Genomic DNA, 27070 nt, shown 5'->3' on the forward strand with positions numbered 1-27070 from the left:
ACTTTCCAAACAGTTGTATTTATCGTCAGCCTTTGTGATTGGAAACAGATATTAGTTTCAGAGCCTTATATATACACAAGGTTATTTTAAAAGTCTTCATCTATTGTTCTATTTGTAGTTACCTTTTCTAAGGAAAAAACCGCCTCTGTCCTCACTCTTGTCTGTACATGCTCTGTGGAGGGACAATACATCACAAAATAGATGTGGTGCTACTAATACGTATCTGTAAATAAGATCTGTACAACATTTAGCAATTATTTAAATTCATTATTTGAAGGAAAATTGTTGTGAAATCTTTTGTGAAGTACTCGTTTCCTCTATCTCATCTGTTCTGGAAGTTTTGTGTTACTGTGTCATGTGTTCTTATAACAGGACATACCAGACAAAACATACTGTTTAAAATAAGTTGTTTCATTATTAATGAAATCTTGTGACAATAATGAGGAATTAAAATGACATTTAAAAAATAATTTTGCTTTGTCAGTATGGTTGTATGAGAGCAGCCTAGGGTGAGCTTTCTTTTGGGAGGTAGTGGTATTAATAATTACTCCAGTAATAATTTGTTTCCTAGATAGACCACATAGCCTCTAAATATTGGGTTGGCCAAAAAGTTCATTCAGGGTTTTGTATAAGATGTTACAGAAAAACCTGAACGAACTTTTTGGCCAACCCAGTATATCTGGTTACTACTCAAAGCACTGTCGGGAACAATTTACCAACAATTTTGGCTGTAGGGAACAATTTACCACAGCTGAATACCCCCCCCCCCCAAATGATAATGAAACTAATAATTAAGTTTAGAATAATAGTATATGGTGTCAGTTCAATCTCTACTATTGGGTTTTGTGTCTAACAAGGAGAAGACAAAACTGAAGTCAAGGGTTTATGTCACTCTGGGTTCTAATTTTTTTTTAAATGTATTTATTTGGCTGCTCCAGGTCTTAGCTGTGGCATTACGGGGTCTTTAGTTGTGGCATGTGAACTCCTAGTTGCAGCACGTGGGGTCTTCCCAGACCAGTGATCAAACACATGTCTTCAGCATTGGCAGGTGGATTCTTTACCACCGAACCACCAGGAAAGCCCCCTTGGTTTTAATTTGATATTCACCATAATGAATGTATAAAATGTAAGTGTTTGGGTTGAATTTTAGAGTCAACAATTAGTAAGTTATTGATTTACACAATTAGTAAATTATTGATTCTAAAATTCAACCCAAGCACTTACTGTTTATGTTGGAAGATCATAACCTGAACTGGAATCTAAGAAAAACCTTCCCTCCTTCTCCCAAACAAGGAGAAAATATACTTCCATTTTGGAAGAAAATAAGAAATGTAGATTATGTATGTAATAGATATTGCTTGCCATAGAAACTTCAGGAGATAGGTATGCAAGGCGAGCCTCAGTGTGCAGTCTGAAAAAGTATGCCATGAAAGGTGTCAGGAGCTTTTGCCTGGAGCTAATTCTGCATAGTTTCCAAATGGTATTTTATCTTTTAATTATGTGAAAAGTCACATTGACAGAAATCCACTAGCACGTGTAATAGAATCACATTCTTCTCTGGCCATTCCTGAAATGTGTGTAGGTTTTAAAATATATGGCAGTACAGAGAGGTCAAATCCTAGAAAGGACTGGATTTTCCCATAAGAGTAAAAGATAGCGGTGGTAGTGGTGGAATACCATATAATACAATAGATGAGTCCTACCTTGTCTTTCTTCTGGCCCCCTGCTGCTGTCAAGAACTAAGTTGACTTAACTGAGTGATACGGTAACTATTGGTTTAGTCACCTCAAAATGATGAAATGTTTCTATTGGATTATGGGATTTAATTTAATTAAAACATCTTCACATAGCATTTTGATACATTCATGTTACATACTGTATAATCTCTCCAAATTATTTAATTAAAAACAAATGAAAAATCAAAAATACTTTGCTATCAAGAGGAAATGCCGAATGTTTTCATAACAAAACCCAACCAAAAGAAAAAAAAATCAGGGGATTTAATGTCAGCAATCACCATAACTGTATGAACCGAAATAAAGTTGGTCTCCTGAAAGACTTTAGAGGCAGAATGTTTACTTTTCTCCTTGCATTAGATAAGTTTTTTTAATCTTCTAATAATTATTCTTCTAAATTCTGGATATCTTTAAGAGCCAAAAATATCAAATCGGTGCCTGGAAGTCTGTTCAGTATTTAACACACAGTAAGTGCTCATTAAATGTCTATTGAATAAGTGAACAGATAAATAAATGCTGCCTTAAACAAACACACACATTTATCTTTTCAAGCAATGTCTATTATGGTGTTTTCCTCTGCTGCCCTTTGTAAATAGCTTTTTCATCACTGCCTTTTAATTCAAATAAACCATCTTTTATTGAGTAGCCAGAATCTGCTATTTGTTAGCTGCCTGTTAAGTCCTAGGGACATACACTGCTGCTGCTGCTGCTGCTAAGTCGCTTCAGTCGTGTCTGACTCTGTGCGACCCCATAGACGGCAGCCTACCAGGCTCCCCCATCCCTGGGATTCTCCAGGCAAGAACACTGGAGTGGGTTGCCATTTCCTTCTCCAAGGGACATACACTATGACTCATTTAATTCTTAATACAACCTGGTAAAATAGAAACGTGAGGCTCATAAAGATAAAAACATTTAGCTTGGAGTTGAACCCAAGTCTCTCCACTGAAGACTTCCGGGGGTAGGTGAGTGAAACCCATGCTCACCTTCAAGGAATTTACATACTGGTTGGTCAGAGAAAAGTAGACGCCTGACTGTCTGAAATGCAAAGTAGAAGTGAGCAGAGCTATAACAAGAAATGCTATTTTTAAAGCACCAAGAGGTTTCAAATAAAGGATGAAATCATATTCAACTATGTTGAAATAGGGAATGATTTCTAAGGTAAACTTGCCCATTAGATGGATAAATGGAATGGCTACTTTGGGCTTCATACTTGGTGGGGTGGGAGGGGGTTGCAGCGGGAAGGGTGCTGCATCTTTTCTGAATATCACTGAATTTCAACTGTGAGGTTCTGTCTTTATAGGAAAGATGCAAACAGGGCTTCTACCATGAGCACTTCCACTGTTCCAAATCGTTGAATCATTTTGACCATGGCCTTCCAGAGACAACCTTTAGGGTTGACACTTGAATAGATCTTAAAGGATGTGTAGAATTTTGAAAGATAGATGTAGGAGAAAAGATTTCCCTATTGGGATTCATAAAGAGCAGGAAAGATTGGGGTTCCACTTAATTAGAATAAAGGCTAACTGCAGGAATTCATCTCATTCAATTAGAATAAGGGCTGTACGCAAGAGAGTAATGAGAAGTTAAAGTAGGAAAGTGGGCTAGGGCCATAATATGGAGGACATTAAATATTTGACTAAGGAGTAGTTGTGTTTTGTAAACTACAAATGCTTCATACACATTAGAATTATTAACTAACACATGTTGGTTGAGTGAGCAAGTAAATGAATAGTCCCAAGAAGATAATTTATACCTTTTGTTTTTAAAAAGGGCAATATTCCATGTTCTTATTTTAGTGGTTCTCAACCAAGGAGAGCATAAGAGAGGAAAGGAAGGGTATGTTTCACAGATACAACAAGTATAGAATTTTTGCAGACCTCTCACATTCCTGCTGGTTTGAAAACTACTACCCTAATGATTATAGGCTTAACAAAATGAGGGAGATCTAAACAGAATGCTGCTGCTGCTACTGCTAAGTCGCTTCAGTTGTGTCCAACTCTGTGCGACCCCATAGACGGCAGCCCACCAGGCTCCCCCGTCCCTGGGACATCTCCAGGCAAGAACACTGGAGTGGGTTGCTATTTCCTTCCCCAATGCATGAAAGTGAAAAGTGAAAGTGAAGTTGCTCAGTCGTGTTGGACTCTTAGCGACCCCATGCACTTCAGCCTACAAGGCTCCTCCATCAGTGGGATTTTCCAGGCAAGAGTACTGGAGTGGGTTGCCATTGCCTTCTCCGCTGAACAGAATACTATGCCATTAATACCTCCATTTCTTCAGATCCTGCTCTTCCAAGTCACCAATGCCCTCCTATGTGACAACATTACTGTCCTATTATATATCTTATGTGACTTACACATTCTGCTTTGTTTGACATTGTTAATCACTTGAAACTTTCTCATCCTTTGGTTTCCATAACACCTACTTGATTCTTCTCCCTTTCTATCTGGTCCTTATCTGCTTCACAAGTTACTGCTCCTCCACTGCCTGGACTATGTGGGTGTTCACCAGTGTTCCACTTTGGTTATCTTCTTACTTTGTATACTATCTCTGGGAAATCTCATCCAGTAGTCCTAGTTTCAATTCTCATCTTCTGACAATTCTCAAAACTGTATTTGTTACTCCAACCTTCTATTACACTTCAGATTATTATTTCCAGTTGCTTGGTATAACTTATTGGGCTTCCCTGGTGGCTCAAATGGTGAAGATTCCACTTGCAATACAGGAGACCTGGGTTTGATCACTGAGTTGGGAAGATGCCCTGAATCGCCCATGGCAATTCACTCCAGTATTCTTGCCTAGAGAATACCCATGAACAGAGGAGCCTGGTGGGCTATAGTCCATGGGATCGCAAAGATTTGGACATGACTGAGCAGCTAAGCACATACATACACAGTATAACTTAGTGTATTCTTCAGACATCTCAATATGTCTAACCCTGAACTCATCTTTTTCTCCCTCTCTTCCTTATCTCCACCCCAACATGGATTCACCTACCCCAACCTGCTCTATTCACTTTCATAAACTAGAAACCTTAAAATCTTCCTCAGTTTCTATTGTCCCTCAACAGTGCATTCTTCCTCATCATCCAGCCCCTGAATCCTATCAATTCAATATTTTAAAAGTTTTTCACATCCAACCTTTTCTCCTGTTCCTTCATCTGCTGTCTTAGTTCAATTCCTTGTTTTCTCTCATTTGTTTGGTTTCCCTGACATTAGCCTCTCCCTACTGTAGTCTCTTTATGATGTCACCAAAGTAACTGTCAAAATTAAATTCTAACCATGTCATAATTCTGTTCTTTTTTTTTTTTTTAAAAAAAAAAAACAATTTGCTTCCTATGATTCTTTATACCCATAAGACAAAATTCAACTTCTTAGGTTAGGTTCTGCCATGGTCTGGCTCCAAACCTAACTCAACACTTTTTCTTCTGCCTCATCAGTTGGGAAGATTCCCTGGAGAAGGAAATGACAACCCACTCCAGTATTCTTGCCTGGAAAAATCCCATGGACAGAGAAGCCTGGTGGGCTATAGTCCATGGAGACATGACTTAGTGACTAAAGAACAACAATGGTATCAGTTCCAACTGCTTTCCCCTAAATGTACACTCTACACACACTAAACTTCTCACATTCCCCAAATAGGCCCTTTCACATATGACTCGCACAGCCTGGAATGACCTTCAGGTCAATTCCATAAATTCTTATTTGGGCATCTACTATATTCCGGACTCTGTTCTGGAGTATAGAAAGCCAAAATAAGAAGATAAAGACGCTTCTGTCAATGAGTTCAGAGTCTAGTAATAAGGGAGACAGGCACATAAACAAATAATAATGATGCACTGTGATACACACAAAATAGAAATACATACAAAGAACAGAGGCAGTGTAGAAGAAAGAGTGGTTAACTATCTCGAAGGCATGAAGGAGGCTGAAACTGTCACAGCATTGTTAGTCAGCTGTTGCATATGTACTAAGTTGCGCCCACCAGGCTTCTCTGTCCATAGGGCTGAGGAGAAGGACTCTTGATTAATATAAAGAACTTGCAGAAATGGTGATTATAGATTCTAGTCTGAGGAGCTGTCTTAGCCTATGCAGGCTGTTATAACAAAATATCATAGACTAGGTGGCTTAAGGGCTTTCCAGATGGCTCAGTGGTAAAGAATCCGTCTGCCAAAGCAGGAGCCACAGGGTATGCATGTTCAGTCCCTGGGAAGATCCCCTGGAGGAGGAAATGGCAACACACTCCAGTATTCTTGCCTGGAGAATCTCAGGGAGAGAGGAGTCTGGCAGGCTACAGTCCGCAGGGTTGCAAAGAGTTGGATACAACTGCAGCAACTTAGCAGACAGGCAGGCAGGTGGCTTAAACACAAACATTTATTTCTCACAGTTCTGAAGGTTTAAGTCTGCAATATGATGCCAGCAATGGCCCGGTTCTGGTGAGAGCTCTCTTCCGGGTTGCAGACTGCCAACTTCTGTTGTTGCCTCACATCCTTCACAAGGAAGAGAGCTCTGCGCTCTTTTTCCCTTATAAGGGTACCAATATCATCTCCCCTAAACTGTATCCAAACCTCCCAAAGGCTTCCCACCTCTTAATACCATCACGGTGGGGATTAGGCTCCAACATGCAAATGTAGTGGGAAGGACACAAACATTCAGCAAATCAAATCAAGCTTTCTTCCTGTGCCACATCTGAACTCTCCTAGTTGTATAGAACTGAAGAAACAACCAATCATTTTGTCTGAAGTCACTATGAATTCATGACTACTAATCTCAAAAGGTGCCCTTTATGCTGCTGGCAATTATACTTCACTTCCTAAGTCTCTCAGTCACTTTCCCACTCCCATTCTTTGTCATCTTTCTCACCTGATGACATAGTTTTCTATTTCATTCAGAAAACAAGCAGTCAGAAGAAAAGTCCCAGCTCCCACCATGGCATTTATCCACTTCCCTGCATTTGTATCCACATGCTCTGCCTTCCATCTTATTACTATGAATTAATTATGCTTTTACCCAAGGCCAACACCTCCTCTTCTACACCAAATCCCATCCTTTTGTCCTTACCCAAGTATGCCCAAATATCCCTTTTAAAATTCTCCCATCTCTCTTTCACTCATCAGTTTTCCCCTTTCTACTGGATCTTTTCCAGCAACATCAAGCATGCTGTAATTTCCCCCAGCTTAAAACAAACACAACAGACAAAAACTGAAACCTTCACTTCAGTTCCTATCTCCAATTTAAGCTACCACTACATTTCTGTGCCCTTATAGAAAAGCTCTCAATAGCGCTGTCTGTTTTCATGCTCAAATTCCTCTACTCCTATTCTCTCCTGAGTTTTCTTCAATGAGGTTCACTACTCACTATTACACTGAAACTGTTCCTGTCATGGACACCAGTGGTCTTCATGCTGTCAGGTGCATTGATCCATTCCTGCCCCTCATCTGCTTGGACTTACAGCATTTAACACAGTTGATGTTGCCCACCTCCTTGGAGCTTCCGCTTCCAGAACACCATGCACTCATGATTTTTTTTCTTTCTCACTAACTGCTTCTTCTTTGTCTTCTTTGCTTATTCATCCTCATCACCCCAGACAAAAAGCCGTTCATATTAATGCCTTTAATTTAATGATAAATTAGGTGGTTTAGCAGCAGATGTGCTTTTCTGATGATGTCTTCTTATCTGCAGTTTAATTAGCTTTCACTCGCTGAGCATACATTAAGTGGGTAAAGGAGAAGCCTCAGAGATGTGCTGTGTGGTGAGAGGAAACAGCTGGGGACCAATCTTTGCAGATAACCGGTTGACTCATTGGTGCTTCTGTGTCTTCTCTGTTGTAGCGTGTTCCTGTCATCCAGTTGGATCAGCTGTCCTTCCTTTCAGCTCGGTGACCTTCTGTGACCCCAGCAATGGTGACTGCCCGTGCAAGCCTGGGGTGGCAGGGCCACATTGTGAGAGGTGTATGGTGGGGTACTGGGGCTTCGGAGACTACGGCTGCCGGCCTTGTGACTGTGCGGGGAGCTGCGACCCTCATACAGGAGACTGCCTCAGCAGGTGAATAAGCATGGCTCTTGCTCTCATCTGTGTCTTTCACATTCTTTTGAAGATCTGATGGTGATCTGGAAAACCTTACATGCCACTGGAGGAGCAAAGATGTAGTTTCACATCTCTTTAAAGAATTTTTGTCAAATTGCAGAATCAAGGAAATTGTGCTTGCAAGATTCTAGAGATGGTCTGGTTCATTTTGCAAGATGAATTATTCTTTTTAACAATAGGCCCTTTATGATACTATTTATTTCTGAAAAGTGAAAAGATAGGAAGATAGCTGACAAGGTTTAAATCCCTATAAATACATTCATTTAATTTAAGTTCTAAGAGATTCCTTAATAGGTTCTTCATCGTTTTCTATTTTATTAGCAGCACAGACATAGACTGGTATCATGAAGTTCCTGATTTCCATTCCATGCACAATAAGAGTGAGCCAACCTGGGATTGGAAGGATGAGCAAGGATTTTCTGCACTTCGACATTCAGGTGGGACAAGAGGTATAATTAGAGATGATATTTCTGGGTCTGGTCTCAAGTAGCAGTGATCCATGACAAACCAGAGAACAGATTTTGAATCTTATAAGGGGAATGCTTTAGTTCTGAGGTTAACCAGGTAGTGAACCCCATAAGTATAAAACTATTAAATATAAATCAAGCTTTTTAAATTTTCTTATTGGTAGAGTAACATATAGTTAGAGTAAAAAATTGGAAAACAGAAAATATCAAGTAAAAAAATACCCAAATCTCACTATCCCACTCTTGGTACTTTGGTGTGTTTCCTTCTCTCTAAAATATACTGTTTTGATGGAAATGTACAGATCCATTTAAAAGAAAAATATTCTTATAGACCGAGTGTAACTCAGTATGTACAAAGCAAAAACTAGCTGTGACTGCCTTATGTTTATAGCGTAAAGCAAAAACTAGCTGTGAACGCCTTATGTTTATAGCTTTGTTACAACTCTAAAAGTAATTTTATAGACTAAATATAAGCCAAATAAAACTAATAAAATTCATGTTAACAACATTAATTGAATATGAAACATGATTTTTACTGAAGTCAAAACACTGTTTACTATATAAAGATGATTCTTTGAGCTTATCAAGTCTATACTATCTCTTCTGATTCAGTTTTGCTGTGATATTTATCTGCTCTGTCATTTGAGGAGCATGCTGTAATATTGGTGTGAATACATAATTTCTGGGTTTATCCTGTCTGTATTCTTTTCTCATAGAAAATCAAGTGTTTCTATTTAGCACCAACTTACTCTTATCAAAAATACAAATGTGGACAAAAAATCTTGTCAGCATTTGGCTATAAAGTGATCACCAAATCATCCAAATAAAACTTAAAATAAGTTTTAAAATATTTTTATTATTAAACATTACAAACACCAAAACTATGATATGAACACCCATATGAACACCTTGTAATGCTATCAAATCTTAATTTTGCAATAATTATCTCACATGCTAAGTCACTTCAGTTGTGTCCGACTCTTTGTGACCCTATAGACTTAGCCCACCAGGGATTCTCCAGGCAAGAATACTAGAGTGGGCTGCCATGTCCTCCTCCAGGGGATCTTCCTGATTTAGGGATTGAACCCACATCTCTTGTGTCTCCTGGATTGGCAAATGGGTTCTTTACCACTAGTGCCACCTGGGAAGCCATATTTTCATTTAAATTATAAGATATTACAGATACATTTGAAGCCCTAGGTGTACCAATCTACAAACTCAATTAGCCTTCCTTATGCCATAGAATAACCACTAACCTGAATTTTGGTGTTCACCATACACTTTCATATTTTTACTATTTTACTATACATATAGTAAATAGTGAGCTTCCCTGGTGGCTTAGACGGTAAAGCGTCTGCCTGCAATGCAGGAGACTCGAGTTTGATCCCTGGGTTGGGAAGATCCCGTGGAGAAGGAAATGGCAACCCACTCCAGTAATCCTACCTGGAAAATTCCATGGACTGAGGAGCCTGTTAGGCTACAGTCCATGGGGTCGCAAAGAGTCGGATACAACTGAGCGACCGCACTTTCACTTTCACTTTCATCAGATCAGATCAGATCAGTCTCTCAGTCATGTCCGACTCTTTGCAACCCCATAAATCACAGCAGGCCAGGCCTCCCTGTCCATCACCAACTCCCAGAGTTCACTCAGACTCATGTCCATCGAGTCAGTGATGCCATCCAGCCATCTCATCCTCTGTCGTCCCCTTCTCCTCCTGCCCCCAATCCCTCCCAGCATCAGAGTCTTTTCCAATGAGTCAACTCTTCGTATGAGGTGGCCAAAGTCCTGGAGTTTCAGCTTTAGCATCATTCCTTCCAAAGAAATCCCAGGGCTGATCTCCTTCAGAATGGACTGGTTGGATCTCCTTGCAGTCCAAGGGACTCTCAGGAGTCTTCTCCAACACCACAGTTCAAAAGCATCAATTCTTTGGTGCTCAGCCTTCTTCACAGTCCAACTCTCACATCCATACATGACCACAGGAAAATCCATAGCCTTGACTAGACGAACCTTTGTTGGCAAAGTAATGTCTCTGCTTTTGAATATGCTATCTAGGCTGGTCATAACTTTCCTTCCAAGGAGTAAGCTCTTTTAATTTCATGGCTGCAGTCACCATCTGCAGTGATTTTGGAGCCCAGAAAAATAAAGTCCGACACTGTTTGCACTGTTTCCCCATCTATTTCCCATGAAGTGGTGGGACCAGATGCCATGATCTTCGTTTTCTGAATGTTGAGCTTTAAGCCAACTTTTTCACTCTCCACTTTCACTGTCATCAAGAGGCTTTTTAGTTCCTCTTCACTTTCTGCCATAAGGGTGGTATCTGCATATATGAGGTTATTGATATTTCTCCCAGCGATCTTGATTCCAGTTGTGTTTCTTCCAGTCCAGCGTTTCTCATGATGTACTCTGCATATAAGTTAAATAAACAGGGTGACAATATACAGCCTTGATGAACTCCTTTTCCTATTCACTTTCATAGTAAATAGTATATAATTAGTATAATATATAATATTTTAAAAATCTTATGTACACGATAACTTACCTACCCCTTAAAATTATTTTTACTTAAATGTGTACTTTTTTTTAGATTTATCCATTTTTATTCTCCCATTGTTTACCATTTAGGTTATCTCCAATTTCCAGTTTTCCACTATTACATACAGTGCTACCATGAATATTTTCCTACATATGTTATATTGTGTACTTGAGAAGGAGTTTCACTAGATCAGGCAAACTACAGCCCTCAGGCCAAATCTGGCCTGCCTTATACTTTTCTGCAGGCTAAAGTTTCATCACTTCATGGGAAATAGATGGGGAAACAGTGGAAACAGTTTTTTTTCAGACTTTATTTTTGGTGATTGCAGCCATGAAATTAAAAGATGCTTACTCCTTGAAAGGAAAGTTATGACCAACCTAGATAGCATATTCAAAAGCAGAGACATTACTTTGCCAACAAAGGTCCATCTAGTCAAGGCTATGGTTTTTCCTGTGGTCATGTATGGATGTGCAAGTTAGACTGTGAAGAAAGCTGAGCACCGAAGAATTGATGCTTTTGAACTGTGGTGTTGGAGAAGACTCCTGAGAGTCCCTTGGACTGCAAGGAGATCCAACCAGTCCATTCTAAAGGAGATCAGTCCTGGGTGTTCTTTGGAAGGAATGATGCTAAAGCTGAAACTCCAGGACTTTGGCCACCTCATACGAAGAGTTGACTCATTGGAAAAGACTCTGATGCTGGGAGGGATTGGGGGCAGGAGGAGAAGGAGACAACAGAGGATGAGATGGCTGGATGGCATCACTGACTCAATGGACATGAGTCTGAGTGAACTCCGGGAGTTGGTGATGGATAGGGAGGGCTGGCATGCTGCAATTCATGGGGTCGAAAAGAGTCAGAGACAACTGAGCGACTGAACTGAACTGAAAGCTAACTGCTCTAAGGTTTAAACAGTTACACTTTAAGTGGTTACATAAATACCTACATAAAATCCTTAATTTTTCCCTGTGGCTCACAAAGTCTATAATGTTTATTATCTGATCCCTGTTCTAGGATACAACCTCATTTTGTTGAGTCTCAAGTGTTCAATTCAGTCGCTCAGCTATGGCTGACTCTTTGCAACCCCATGGACTGCAGCTTGCCAGGCCTCCCTGTCCATCACCAATTGCCATAGTTCACTCAAACTCATGTCCATTGAGTCGATGATGCCATCCAACCATCTCACCCTCTGTCATCCCCTTCTCCTCCGCCTTCAGTCTTTCCCAGCATCAGGGTCTTTTCAAATGAATCAGTTCTTTGCATCAGGTGGCCAAAGTATTGGAATTTCAGCTTTAGTATCAGTCCTTCCAATGAATATTCAGGACAGATTTCCTTTAGGATGGACTGGTTGGATCTCCTTGAAGTCCAAGGGACTCTCAAGAGTCTTCTCCAACACCACAGTTCAAAAGCATCAATTCTTCAATGCTCAGCCTTCTTTATGGTCCAACTCTCACATCCATACATGACTAAAGGAAAAACCATAGCTTTGACTAGACAGACCTTTGTTGGCAAAGTAATGTCTCTGCCTTTTCTTCCAAGGAGCAAGTGTCTTTTAATATCATGGCGGCACTCACCATCTGCAGTGATTTTGGAGCCCCCCAAAATAAAATCTCTCACTGTTTCCACTCTTTCCCTATCTATTTGCTATGAAGTGGTGGACCAGATCTTAGTTTTCTGAATGTTGAGTTTTAAGCCAACTTTTTCACTTTCCTCTTTCACTTTCATCAAGAGGCTCTTTAGTTCTTCACTTTCTGCCATAAGGGTGGTGTCATCTGCATATCTGAGGTTATTGATATTTTTCCTGGCAGTCTTGATTCCAGCTTGTGCTTCATCCAGCCCAGCATTTCTTCTGATGTACTCTGCATGTAAGTTAAAAAAGCAGGGTGACAATATACAGCCTTGACGTCCTCCTTTCCCAATTTGGAACCAGTCTGTTGTTCCATGTCCAGTTCTAACTGTTGCTTCCTGACCTGCATATAGATTTCTCAAGAGGCAGGTCTGGTGGTCTGGTATTCCCATTTCTTTAAGAATTTTCCACAGTTTGTTGTGATCCAAACAGTCAAAGGCGTTGGTGTAGTCAATAAAGCAGAAATAGATGTTTTTCTGGAACTGTCTTGCTTTTTCCATGATCCAGCGGATGTTGGGAATTTGCTCTCTGGTTCCTCTGCCTTTTCTAAAACCAGCTTGAACATCTGGAACTTCACAGTTCATGTACTGTTGAAGCCTGGCTTGGAGAATTTTGAGCATTACTTTTCTAGTGTGTGAGATGAGTGCAATTGAGCAGTAGTTTGAGCATTCTTTGGCATTGCCTTTCTTTGGGATTGGAATGAAAACTGACCTTTTCCAGTCCTGTGGCCACTGCTGAGTTTTCCAGATTTGCTGGCATATTGAGTGTAGCACTTTCACAGCATCATCTTCTAGGATTTGAAATAGCTCAACTGGAATTTTGTTGGGTCGCAAGAGTGCTTACTGTCAAATTTATCATTTACTGCCAAATAGCTCTCTCAAGTGGTTGTATCCATTTGCATTCCACCAGCAAAATATGACATCCTGTTGTTCATCCTCACTAATACTTTGTATTTTGCAAATATCTATGTAGCATATACAAAGGGCCAAGCACTATCATAACTCATTCATTCAGGCAGTTTAACTCAGTTAATATTTATTGGACTTCTAAAATTAATGTTATCAAACCTAAATTTTTGCCAATCTGAAGGGTGCGAAATGGGAGCTTGCCATTTTAATTTCATTTTCATGATTAGTAATTTTTCATGACTTCTGGGACATTCAGGTTTCTTTTTCTGTGAATTTCCTATTTGTAATTTTCTTACTAATTTGTAAGTGTTCTTTATAAACTCATTCATTTAGAAGATACTTATTGAGTAGCCTATGCTATGTGCCAGTGCTGCAAATAGAGTAATTGAACAGACAAAAATCTCAGTATCTTAGGAGCTTACATTCCTGCAGAGGAAGACAGCTAATAAATAAATTAAATATTTAATGATGTTTAGTATAATAGAGAAATAAAGCAGGGATGGAGGAAAAGAAGGACTTGAGAGGGACATACTTCTAAGTAGGGTGATCAGAAAAGTCCTATGAAAGGACTTTTGAGGGAAAATGACCTGAAGAAGGTAAGGGAATGAACTATACAGATAAAAGAGGAAGGAGTTTAGGCAGGAGATAAAGCAAATACAGCAGCCCTGAGGTGAGACTGTGTGTGCGTGCCAGCTCAGTCACTTCAGTGTCGCAACTCTAGGGACTGTAGCCCACCAGGCTCCTCTGTCGATGGGATTTCTCCAGGCAAGAATGCTGGAGTGCCATGCCCTCCTCCAGGGGATCTTCCTAACTCAGGGATCACACCCAAGTTTCTTATGTCTCCTGCATTCGCAGGCAGTTCTTTACCACTAGCGCCACCTGGGAAGCCTGCTGCTGCTGCTGCTAAGTCACTTCAGTCATGTCTGACTCTGTGCGACCCCACAGACGGCAGCCCACCAGGCTCCCCTGTCCCTGGGATTCTCCAGGCAAGAACACTGGAGTGGGTTGCCATTTCCTTCTCCAACGCATGAAAGCTAGGCCTGGCTTATTTAAGAAACAGCAAGGAGGCAAGTGTGGCTGGAGCAGAGTTAAGAAACCACAGTTTTAATGCATTCTCCTAGAGAATTATGGACCTTTCAAGAATCAAGACCTCAAATATGAGAAACACTCGATATCAGCAATTTTGTATCATGATTTTTTTTCACTTAACAATCTTAAGATCATTTTCTTAACTGGTGTTACTTTAATTTACAACAGGCAAGAAGGTAGGAAAGATTAGATAATATGAAGTTGTTGTATCTATCTTTTTAGCATTTGAAAAGGAAAAATCTTTCCCGTTAATTTTGTGCCTTAATGCTACTTAGTCTGAATTCTATGTTTGAACAATTGCTTTTGAAAGATTTCTTCTATTTTTCTAATGGTTTTTCAAATTCTCCAACTTTGTTTACCTATTTACCTGCCATGTTTCCATAACTAGGAATATAATGCATTACATGAAGATACTCTTAATTTCTACCACGTCTTGTGAGATGGAGAACATCAGATGAAAATTTCACTTAACTGGCTTTAACTAGTACAACAGAACTATAAATAATACTTCTTTTATGAAATATTCTAACAACCCAGTATAACTAAATAGGTTTTCCTCCTCTTCCAGATTTCTATTAAGAAAACGCATCTGGGCTGAGGCCTAATCAAGAAAGATTTATTCAAATTTTAATGTCTGATTTCTTAGCATATGAAAAGGGAGTACTGGAAAGCAGCCAAGAAAAGGTTTTCAAATAACAGACCTATTCTTGTTCTTTAAAAAATTTTTTTTTCTTTTTTCCCCTTTTTTATTTTCATACAATTTTTAAAGGTTACTTTCCATTCACAATTATTACAAAATATTCACTATATTCCCCATGTTGTACAATACATCTTTGAGCCTCTCTAACACTCAATAGGTTGTACCTCCCACTCCCCTACCACTATGTTGTCCCTCCCTACCCGTGTTCTCATAGGCTGAAGGACTAAAGAGAAGAGCATTACATTCAGGAATAAGATATGCCATTGGTGGCGGGGAGGGCACTTCCCTGGTGGTCCAGTGGCTGAGGGTCTGTGCTCCCAATGCAGTGGGCCCAGGTTTGATCCCTGGTCAGGGAACCAGGTCCCACATGCCACAACTAAGAGTTTACATGCCGTAACTGAAAGATCCCACATGCCCCAGCAAAGATCCTATGTGTTGCAACTAAACCCAGTTCAGTTCAGTTGCTCAGTTGTGTCCGACTTTTTGTGACCCCATGGACTGCAGCACGCCAGGCCTCCCTGTCCATCACCAACTCCCAGAGTTTACTCAAACTCACGTCCATTGAGTTGGTGATGCCATCCAACCATCTCATCCTCTGTCGTTTGCTTCTCCTCCTTCTGTCTTTCCCAGCATCAGGGTTTTTTCAAATGAGTCAGTTCTTTGCATCAGGTGGCCAAAGTATTGGAGTTTCAGCTTCAGCATCAGTCTTTCCAATGAATATTCAGGACAGATTTCCTTTAGGATGGACTGGTTGGATCTCCTTGCAGTCCAAGGGATTCTCAAGAGTCTTCTCTAACACCACAGTTCAAAAGCATCAATTCTTTGGTGCTCAGCTTTCTTTATAGTCCAACTCTCCCATACATGACTACTGGAAAAACCATAGCTTTGACTAGACAGACCTTAGTTGGCAAAGTAATGTCTCTGCTTTTTAATATGCTGTCTAGGTTGGTCATAGCTTTTCTCCCAAGGAGCGTCTTTTAATTTCATGGCTGCGGTCACCATCTGCAGTGATTTTGGAGCCCCCCAAAATAGTCGGTCACTGTTTCCATTGTTTCCCGTCTATTTGCCATGAAGTGATGGGACCAGATGCCATGATCTTAGTTTTCTGAATGTTGAGATTTAAGCCAACTGTGAAAAAGACCCAGTACAGCCAAATAAATAAATAAAATTTTGAAGATATGCGATTTGGAGTTCAAATAGGTTTTGGAGTTCATTTAGCATTTGGAGTTCAATTAGGCTTTTGTAGCTCATTTAGCATTTGGATTTCAATTAACATGGTAGTTACCATACTCTCCTGCTTTGGTAGAATCATCAAAGGCCATGAGGTATCCACTCAGGTTGCTACAATTTCTGCATGAGCAATCCTCTGCTTTGTTTGGATGATAAGCAGTATTATTGAACAAATCACAATAGTTCATTTTAAGCACTTTTGATTTATCTTTCCTATTATTTAATCTCATTATGATTTTCAACTTGCAAATCTTGTGCTCTGATTTCTCAAGAAACTTTAGCTAGAACCAATATGTCAATGTTTCCTACATCTCTGTATCTACCTACATCAGTTACAAGCATTAAAATATATCATTGTTTCTACTTTTCTATATTTCCCTTAGATCAATACTTTGTTGGATGATAACTAATTCAATTAAAATAGTTTTCTTTTAAGTGACTTTTCATGGTTTCTTATGGATTATATTGTACAAATCACTCAAGTCTTAAAAGGTTATGCCACTTGGATTTACTTGCTGATTTTTTTTTTTTTTACTTTGTTTCCAAATTACTAACACCATGTTCATTTACTTTCTTTAGGTAAATGTGAATGTAAGGAACAGGTGTTAGGAAACTCCAAGGCATTCTGTGGAATGAAATACTCATATGGTGAGTCTGAAGTCCATGAGTGCTTCCAAGGATCTATTCAAACTACCTGTACAAAGAGTTTTGAAGGAAATGAGTGGCCTGGTTTATGACATTCTCAATAAATCAAAGCATTAATCTTATGTAACAGTAGTAAATACAGTATTCTGGTCTTGACCTAGATTTTCCTAATAGAGATGGTTTTGAATGTCTTAGTGAGAGTAGGAGGCTTTTAGAGCAAAAGCAAGGTTATCCTAGTATGTGGAAAAGAGGCAGACAATAACAACAACAACAAAATCTTGACATGTAATCCTTTCCTATGAATGATTCTTATTTTATTAATCTAAAAGGAAAGTCTCTAGCCACTTAAATGACTCCTTGGCCAGTAGTACTACTAAGCAGAAATCAGTTTAAAGCAGTGTATTCACAGTGATTAAAAGCTCAGGCTTTGGATTCAGACCTGTGTGTGTTTTATTTCTGGTTTATTGGGTGGGTAGCTTAACATCTTGCCTGGAGAATCCCAGGGACGGGGGAGCCTGATGGGCTGCCATCTATGGGGTCGCACAGAGTTGGACACGACTGAAGCAACTTAGCAGCAGCAGCAGCAGCAGCAGCAGCAGCTTAACATCTCCAAACTTCTTCATCTGTAAAACAGGGATGATGCCATCTTCCCCATGAAATGAGATTTTTGAAAACCACACAGCACATTTCCTTGCACATACTAGATGCTCAGTAAGTAGTAGGAGGGAAGGAGAAATATACTGGAAAGGCATTGAGACTAGCTCTCTGCCTGACTCTCTTCCCTGCCATCTCTGTCTACTCCTCTACCTTTCAAATACCCAGAAGATAAAGTGTATGGACAAAGGAAAATGTCATTACCCTAAGTAAAGACTGTTACTATTTTTAAATTCTAAATGGCTTTATTCTTAAGTATAGGTAGCTCAGATGGTAAAGAATAGGCCCACTATGCCAGAGACCCTGGTTCAATCTCTGGGTTGGGAAGATCCCCTGGAGAAGGAAATGGCAACCTGCTCCAGTATTCTTGCCTGGAGAATTCCATGCACAAAGGAGCCTGGTGGGCTACAGTCCCTACAGTCCACGGGGTTGCAAAGAATTGGACATGATTGAGCAACTAACACTTTCACTTTCAATATATTAAAGATGCCTTATCTTGCCGACATATCATTGACTAGTGTCTGAGTCTTTTATTATTCCATAACTTATACAGCCCAAAATATACATAATCCCTATCCACATCCATTTCATAAATGGAAGAGTATAATAGAATCATGAAACTGGAGCTCTGCCATCACACAGGACAGCTTCCTAATCCTAGTCAGCTTGAATTTTACACCAGGGAAGAAAAGTAACCAATAATATTTAATCTCCTTAGACTATGTAAAATATGTCCTGGCAATAACGTTTTGCTCCTTGTCATAACATTACACAAAGCCAGCCATAGAGTATAATATAGTCAGAATCTAAATAAAAGCCAGGATAACAATTCTACTTCCTGTGCATCTTTTTTCTTTTTAGATTTGATAGCTGAATGTGCTTAAGATTTATTTGCAGTAGACAAATGGTTGATATTCTCTTAACATAATGATATGGAAAGAAGTAACAGTTGAAAATGTCTAAGAAGGAAGAGGATAGTTCACATAGATAGATTGGATGAAGTTAGTGTAAAATCAATGAGCCTAATGATTTTCTTTTATTGAGATATATAGTTAATATATAATATTATATGTTTCAGGAGTATAACTAGTGATTCACAATTTTAAAGGTTATATTCCATTTACAGTTATTATAAAATATTGGCTATATTCCCTGTGTTGTAAATACATCCTTGTAACTTGTTTATTTTATACATAGAAATGTGTACCTCTTAATCCCTAATGATTTTTAAAGCATATTTCCACATTATAATCACTAGTTCACTTTTCCATTATACTCTGAAATGCATATCTAAGTTGTTCAAAGTTCAAAGAGTAGTATGAAATTCTATTCATTTTTACTTTTGGAATTGTGTTCCTACAGTGCTAAAAATAAAGATCTTATCGGCTCATGATAAAGGATCTCATGCTGAGGTCAACGTGAAGATTAAAAAAGTCTTAAAATCCACCAAACTGAAAATTTTACGAGGAAAGCGAACACTGTATCCAGAATCATGGACTAACAGAGGCTGCACTTGTCCAATCCTCAATCCTGGTGAGCATTAGACGTTACTAGCTTGATCCCTACCTTGTCTCTGCTGATTTGCTGCTTGTCTTACATTGTCTGAATCACAATCTAAATAAACTCAGCAAGAGCATCTCTCCTTTTCACCTCCTGAATTCTGGGGAAAGTCCAAACGGAATTCTTCACATGCTCTATGAAAGTAAAATATTTTAAAATCCAGCAATTTAATATTTTCTGTCTTGAAGAGAAGTCTCAGATTGGTTCCAGTGGCAGTAGCAAGGAAAACATTTTCATGAATTCCTCTGCCACTAATACTGTACTGGAAAGCTAGGTCCTGTTACAATGCCCTGGTTAGAACTTGCTCCCAAAGGAATTTCAAAGGCAAAATTCCATCTGTGCAAATAATATTGAATTCATTTTTTCTGTTGCATGGGAAGCATCTGTTTCTTCTGGATAGAAAACAACTCTCAAGTTGTCATCATCTTCTTTTTCATTAAATGATCATTCTGGTTTCAAATCAAGAACAGTAAAAATAAACAGCAGCAAAACTACAGAATCTTAGAGAAACTTGGAATGGAGGGAAATTTACACCTTAAAATAATATGACAGACACAGAGGCAGGCCAGTAAGCATGGGATTCTGATCTGTTTACCTTATAAGCACACTCTTTACATTGTGTCATAATCTGCTTATTTCTCTCTCTCTCTCACTAAATTTGAGGATGGGATTGAGATTTTTGACCATACTGTCTCCAGGATCTACCATTATTTCCAAGATAATAGTACTGCAGTACACAAATAATGAATTCTAGCAAAACAAATAATATATTTTTTAAATCTTCTGTACTTCCCTGTTTACAAAGTTGCCATTTGTGTCTTAATGACACTGCTGAAACAGGTGCATAATTTGTGTTCTGGATCTAATTCTTTTCAAAGTTAAGTCCAGGAAAGCACAGTTACATTAAGAAGTCATTTATGGTCTTTGGTTAATAAATTTGAGAGAAGCAGATAACTGAGTGAGAGAGAGAGAAAAGCTATCAATAAAATATCCCCCAACCTAAACAATCTAAACAATGATATAACTGTTGACTTTGTTGACTAACCTCTCATACCCTTTTTGTAGCTCTTCATATTTTATTTAATCTAAATTTTATTTATTTATTTTTATTTTATTTTTTTCACTTTCTTTTTTAAAAATTTTATTTTATTTTAAAACTTTACAATATTGTATTGGTTTTGCCAAATATTGAAATGAATCCACCACAGGTATACATGTGTTCCCCATCCTGAACCCTCCTCCCTCCTCCCTCCCCATATCCTCCCTCTGGGTCGTCCCAGTGCACCAGCCCTAAGCATCCAGTATCGTGCATCGAACCTGGACTGGCGACTCATTTCATATATGATATTATACGTATTTCAATGCCATTCTCCCAAATCATCCCACCCTCTCCCACAGAGTCCAAAAGACTGTTCTATACATCAGTGTCTCTTTTGCTGTCTCGTACACAGGGTTATTGTTACCATCTTTCTAAATTCCATATATATGCGTTAGTATACTGTATTGGTGTTTTTCTTTCTGGCTTACTTCACTCTGTATAATTTTAATAAGGAAAATTTAAAAGACATTTTAAAATATGTTTCCAAAGAACGAACTAATCAGAATCTTGGGTTTTGAATACTGGAGACTGAGTCATTAAGTTCTGTTTCCCAGTGATCTCTGCATAGGGGCTCTTTCTATAAGCACTTTTGACTAAACTGGCAAACGAAAAAAAAAAAAAGAAATCTACTCAGTTTTTTAGTAAGACATTAAAAACAAAAGCTTTGACCATCTGCACCACCCTCCAGGAAGTGAACTATACTTCCTAATCAGGTTTCTGCCAAACAGAGTAAAAGAACCAACTGAGTTCATCACAATTGAAAACATAAGCACAATTATTCAAAGAATTCTTGAAAACATGTTTATTCACTTTGATAAAAAGACTTTGCCAAAGCAAAACCAGACACTCTTTAACTTTGTTTTCCATTTTTACAAGTTTAATAGCTAAGGCCAAAGAAAGCTGATAAGAAAACACTGAAACCTTACACGCCAACCTGTTTCCTTTGCTACTTTTGAAAAGTAGTAATCTAGTTGGCATCCCTAAAAATTCATTCATTCTTACTTTCATGCATATATTTGCTCATTCATCTATTGAATATTTTAGAATGTCAAGACTAGCACTAAAATATTGTATTTTCTTTTTCTGTGGATAAAAAGTGAGCTTTGTGCCCTCAACCTTTCAGCAAAGTAGATGTCAAAAGCAAAGAGATATCAAAATTAAATGTAAATGCTAATAAGTGATACAACAGATAAAGTTATTTTTCATGCTAACTTTTGGTATGATGCTGTTCCATAGTTTACAGATTTATTCAGCATCATTTTCATTAGTTTAATTTATATTTATACTTTGACATAATGACAAACTCTTATAATATTTGTTTTATTTATACTTTCAAGGTAAATTCATCTAAATACTAGACTTAACACTGAAAGTTTCCTAAAAATTATTCATTGTATTTTTAAAGAGGGTTTTATTATTTTAGGGATGATACAAATAATATCACAACCATTATGTTTCAACTAGTTTGTTGATTAAATACTGGGATTCTTTTTCATGGAGAAGCTAAGGTTACCCTTTAAAGAATTTAAATACCTTATAATTCACCTTACATTTATGCTCTCCAGTGTTTGAAACCTATGTCATTATTTTCCTTTTTCTTTTGTCTCTCTCCTTTTTTTGTTGAAAATATCATCGTAGCTATTTTTAAGTTTAGGACTTAAAGCTTTTAAGTCCTAGACTTAATTTCTTTTAATAATCTTGATTTCTTTTAATAATTTAAATAACCTTTTTTATTATTATAGAAGCAACACATGTACATTATAGAAATTTAGGGGAAATTTTTAAATTTTACACTTGTGTCCTCCAAAGATCATTTCTGTTAACATCCTAGTGTGAATCCTTCCAGATATTTCTCTATATATGTATACATTATATTTTTAACCAAAATGAAATCATAATATACACTTCATTCTGCAACCTACTTTATTCAGTTAATGATCTTTACCTTAAATTTTCGTTTATTTTCATATACTCTAATACTGAGATCATATTCCAATTTCCCAACTGATCCCAAAATGCTCTTTAGGGTTTGTCCTTGACAGTATTCAATCCAAACTATTGAATCCAACTATTCAATCCAAAATCACAAATTGTATCTAGTTTTTAAGTCCCTCAAATATCTTAGATTTATGATGAGTTTCTTTTTAGTGCATTAGAAATTATTGTTGAAAAAAATAGGCCAGGTGTTCTGTAAATTATCCTGCCTTCTGTATTTGGTTGGTTCTTTGTAGTGTCATTTAGCTTGTCTCTCTACTTCCTATTTTTCTTGTAATCTCTACAGTTTATCTTGATAGGCTCAAGATAAGCATTTTGGCTAGCACTTATTATAGATATTGTTGTGTTGTTTCATGTTAAATCACATCACAAGATATACAGTACCTGGATGACCCACCATCGCGGATCTAAACATCTGGGTTGCTCAAACTGAACAGTCTGATCTCTCCATTGGAGAGTTTTGTTTTCCCTTTTGAGACTAGGAAACAATGAGTGTGAGTTATTTAGCCACTATGCAAACATCCAGTTCCCATCAACTATTCACTTAGTGATTTTGTCACCCAACTGGCAATCCCTTCTTGGATGAATAATTTAATTAGTTTGAGAAACGTTTTTTTCTAATTTTGTCTAATTCCCTTCATTTATTACATGACATTATTCTGTAAGAGGACTTTCTCTCCCATGGTGGGCTATTAGGTTACTATGAAATATAGTTCCTATTATAAAAGCAGGATAAAGGCTAAATTGTTTCCTTTAATCAGCAATTTCCAAAGTAAGGAATGGTTTTAACAACTGTCTCAAGATGGCAAGTTAATTTCTCTCTGGTACTTTTTGAGTATCACTTTGGAATTATGGATTTTTGTTGATTCAGTATGTTAGCACACAATTACTATGCTCTTGGTGCTCAAATTATCATAACTTTGACAAGTTATAACCCTCCTTTACTGATTCCTTTACTGTGCCCTTTTAAAATGATTCCTATGAGCCTTTTTAGCATAATAAGTCCCATGCGTACCTGTATCTTTCTGCCTTGGAACTAGAAAAAGCATTTCTTCAAGAAGCTTTGTTTTGTGTTGTTTTTGGTGATACCTGTTATTAGAGACCACGTTATATTTGTAATAGGTAATCCTTACCATTAGAATGGCATTTTTTAAAACCATTTCAGAAAATGAAATGGGGCTTCCCTGGTGGCTCAGACAGTAAAGAATCTTCCTGCAATGCAGGAGACCTGAGTTCAATCCCTGGGTTGGGAATATCCCGGGGAGAAGGAAATGGCAACCCACTATAGTATTCTTGTCTGGAGAATTCATGGACAAAGGAGCCTGGTGGGTTACAGTCCATGGGGTCGCTAAGAGCCAGACAGGACTGAGAGACTAGCACTTTTACTTTCACTCCAGTGAATGAACAAGACTATATATATATATATATATATATATATATATATATATATAAAATCAAGACTTTAAATTGATATTTTCAACTGAATTTTAATATCTCATGTTTTCCCTTGAGTTTTAAAGTATATGTCTCTTTATCTTATATTGGACAGTTTTATTTTATAAATGTAATTACTTATTTTTTTTACCCTATAATATTACAGAAAACTGTTTCAAAATACCAATATTGATATTACTAAAGACATCTACTGAGGGAGATTATCATATTTCTATTTATTAATGTATAGATAATGAGATTGTCCTTTCGGTTTTTTTTTGTTAGCCAAAAAATTTTATTTGAAGCCTGAAAGGAATTTTATAAAATTCTTTTATTATAAAATCAGCAGTAGGTCTTGTCAAGTCTCATCATTTTTTAAAAGTATGACACACAAACATTCTATATTCCAAAAACACTTTATCTAGGAGATATGTGCTGTTTTGTATAATTCATACTTCTCTTCCAGTGTTGTTGTTGTTCAGTTGCTCAGTCGTGTCTGACTCTGTGATCCCATGGACTGTACCCCACCAGGCTCCTCTCTGTCCATGAGATTTTCCAGGCAAGAATACTGGAATGGGTTGCCATTTCCTTCTCCAGGGAATCTTCCCAACCAAGGGATTGAACACACATCTGCACGCATCTCTTGCGTTACAGGTGGATTCTTTACTGCTGAGCCACCGGGGCTTCTCTTTCTTTCAATATGTTTTCCCAAATGGTTGTTTCACTTTTATAAAATCCTCCTTAATGTACACTACCATATATAGTGAGTCCCCAAGAACTATTGGTTTATAGCAGCATGTTAAGTACCCACAGAATCCTCACTTCTTCACCATGGAGAGTGGTATATAGCAAAGAGTAAAACTTCTACCATCAGACAGGGCTAAGCTTGAGTCAAAGAGCTACTGCTTACTGGGAAACACTGTTTCTTAATCTTGCCAAGCCTCAGTGTCCTTATTTGTAAAATGAGGAAAGAAGAAAAGTGATACCTACTTCAAAGGATTATTTTTAAGGTTAAATAAGATAATCCATTTAAAGCATTTGGCACTTAACGAATATTTACCAAATTATTGCCTGTGACTCCCTATTTCAACTGTGAATTGATAAAACCTTGAACCATGTATATATAAAACTGCTAAAATCATATCTTTCCCTTCCATAAATTATGATACTGCATAGCCCCTAATATTGTTCTCTTTTAGGTTTGGAGTACCTCGTAGCAGGACACGAGGATGTAAGAACAGGCAAACTAGTCGTGAATATGAAAAGTTTTGTCCAGCACTGGAAACCATCTCTTGGAAGAAAAGTCATGGATATTTTGAGAAGAGAGTGCAAGTAACAGTAAAGGTTTATAGCACTTAATGGCACGTCTCTATGTACAAAAGACAAACTTAATGGAAAGGAGACCTCAAAAATGAAACTGGAAACTTTTTTAAGTGCCAAAATATATAGAAATGTTCCAATGCATGGACCTTATTTAATGTATCTCTTTTGGGCCCATGTTTAAATGCAGTTTGTTTCATAAAGAAGAATGAAAAGTCCTAATACTGATACCTATTTTCTATGAGACTGATTCTGAAATTCATAACTATTAAGGATATTTTAATAGCAATATGATATTTAGCAGTAATCTATTAAGCCCAATGCACCTAACAAGGACTCTTCCCATCTTCAGACATGTTACTTACATTTGTGCTACTTGAAGTAATTAATGAGATTTTAAGGAATTCCCAACCCTACTATCAGAAAAGGTGTTTCTTAAAAAGAGCCTTCTCTTGCGTGATGTGTGTGAACTTTGGTCTGTGGAGTGTTAAATGGATCCTCTCCACATGTATATAGTATTTCATTGTATAAAGCACTTTACTACCTACCACTTGTGTTGTGAAAGTTTGGAGACTGCTGTTGACAGGAAAAAAAGAGAAAAAGGTGTGTATGAAAACCTGCTGAAACAGAAGCACTGCCACCACGTGTGGAAAAAAGTGACCACATACAGAAAGTTGTACTGTTTAACCTTGAACACTTAGAGAAACTATGTGAAGATGCAACCTGAAAGGAGAATATGTTTGCATGAAGTCTCAGCTTTGGGCTAGAGGTTAGATTCCACAGATACCAGCAATGGTCAAACTTCGAAAAATAAAAAAAACTAAACAAGAAGAGATTCTAAAATAAGAGAAAGGAGTCCTAAGTATAGAAAATGCTTGGATAAAGAGGAAATGGACTTTAAATTGTAAAAAGCCCATTTATTTGCAATGCACTTGTATACACTTCAAAGATTATTGTAGACACAGAATTTGTTTTTTGTGTTTAGTATTTAAACCTGAATATTGAGACAGTTTCCTCCTTGTCTTTATTAACAGTATATGGTCATTCTGTTCACTCATTTTTGGATGCAATGTATGTGATAGTTCACCGAATTACAGTTTTTCATTATTATTCATCTTCTGTATCCATCATAACCACTATATATACCATTTCTTCTGTACTTGAATATATAAATCGTGAACCACAGTGCCATAAGATTAACTTCACATTCAGAACATATTTTTTTCCTGAGGTCCTGTGGACTAGCAAAAAATTTATATATATTGCTCTGTTAAGTTTTTTATACTTCATATATGTAATAAAGAAATATGATCTCCTTACTTTTGCCTCATTTTCTGATCAGCTCTTTCACTGATATTAAAGATTGCTTTCTCTCAATGTAGGAGCTCAACTCTAATCCCTTAAATTAAGAAAATAAAATATCGTGGGGTTTGGGAATGGAGTGGAAGCTAATTCAGAAGGGTTTACTTTCTGTAGCTGTTGGATGTGAACTTTTTTCATCAGATGCATTGCGTTTTTATATTACATTTACTTTTTAAAAGCAATAAAATTTCATTGTTGAAAATACAGAAAACCATAATGAGAGAAAAATATGGCTATACTTCAACAATCCTGTGATAATAACTATTAGCATTTCAGTGTAGATATTGCTAGACTGCTTTCTATGCATATACATACCTTTTATAGAACTGGAATTATACTATACATACTATTAGGAAATCTGCTTTTATAACCTGTAGCATAGGTCTCAGTTTCTTCTCTATTCCTGTCTTATCCTGGTAGATGGAATGCTATCTAGCAGGCATAATTTACAAACAACTTATACAACATAGTGGTAAGTACATCATATCAATAAAAATAAAAATATATCAAATATATGACTTTCTTAAGTTTCAGAATTGCCAGGTTGCCTTCGTTTCCATTTCACTTTACATAAAATAACCCCTTAAAAAGAATATAAATAATGTCTATTTTTTAAAAGAGTACAAAGATGCT

The 27070-nt window shown here is 37.6% G+C and overlaps 1 protein-coding gene across 4 annotated transcripts in view; it reads left to right on the forward strand.

The window, feature by feature from the left end:
• The window catches only part of NTN4 (netrin 4), a 129970-nt gene extending 103576 nt beyond the window's left edge, over nucleotides 1-26394 (forward strand). Inside the window, exons 6-10 of one of the 4 annotated variants that reach the window (XM_070370332.1) lie at nucleotides 7564-7777; nucleotides 8141-8268; nucleotides 16948-17016; nucleotides 19030-19200; nucleotides 24955-26394. In XM_070370332.1, the coding sequence (XP_070226433.1) occupies nucleotides 7564-7777; nucleotides 8141-8268; nucleotides 16948-17016; nucleotides 19030-19200; nucleotides 24955-25091 (719 nt within the window). In that variant the 3' untranslated portion in view covers nucleotides 25092-26394. The remainder of the gene's footprint in view (nucleotides 1-7563; nucleotides 7778-8140; nucleotides 8269-16947; nucleotides 17017-19029; nucleotides 19201-24954) is intronic. The other 3 variants (XM_005898399.3, XM_070370333.1, XM_005898400.2) reach the window with 3 other exon arrangements.
• Nucleotides 26395-27070: the final 676 nt, after the last annotated feature.

The sequence above is a fragment of the Bos mutus genome, chromosome 5 (assembly GCF_027580195.1).
Source record: "Bos mutus isolate GX-2022 chromosome 5, NWIPB_WYAK_1.1, whole genome shotgun sequence".
NCBI classification, from domain to species: domain Eukaryota; kingdom Metazoa; phylum Chordata; class Mammalia; order Artiodactyla; family Bovidae; genus Bos; species Bos mutus.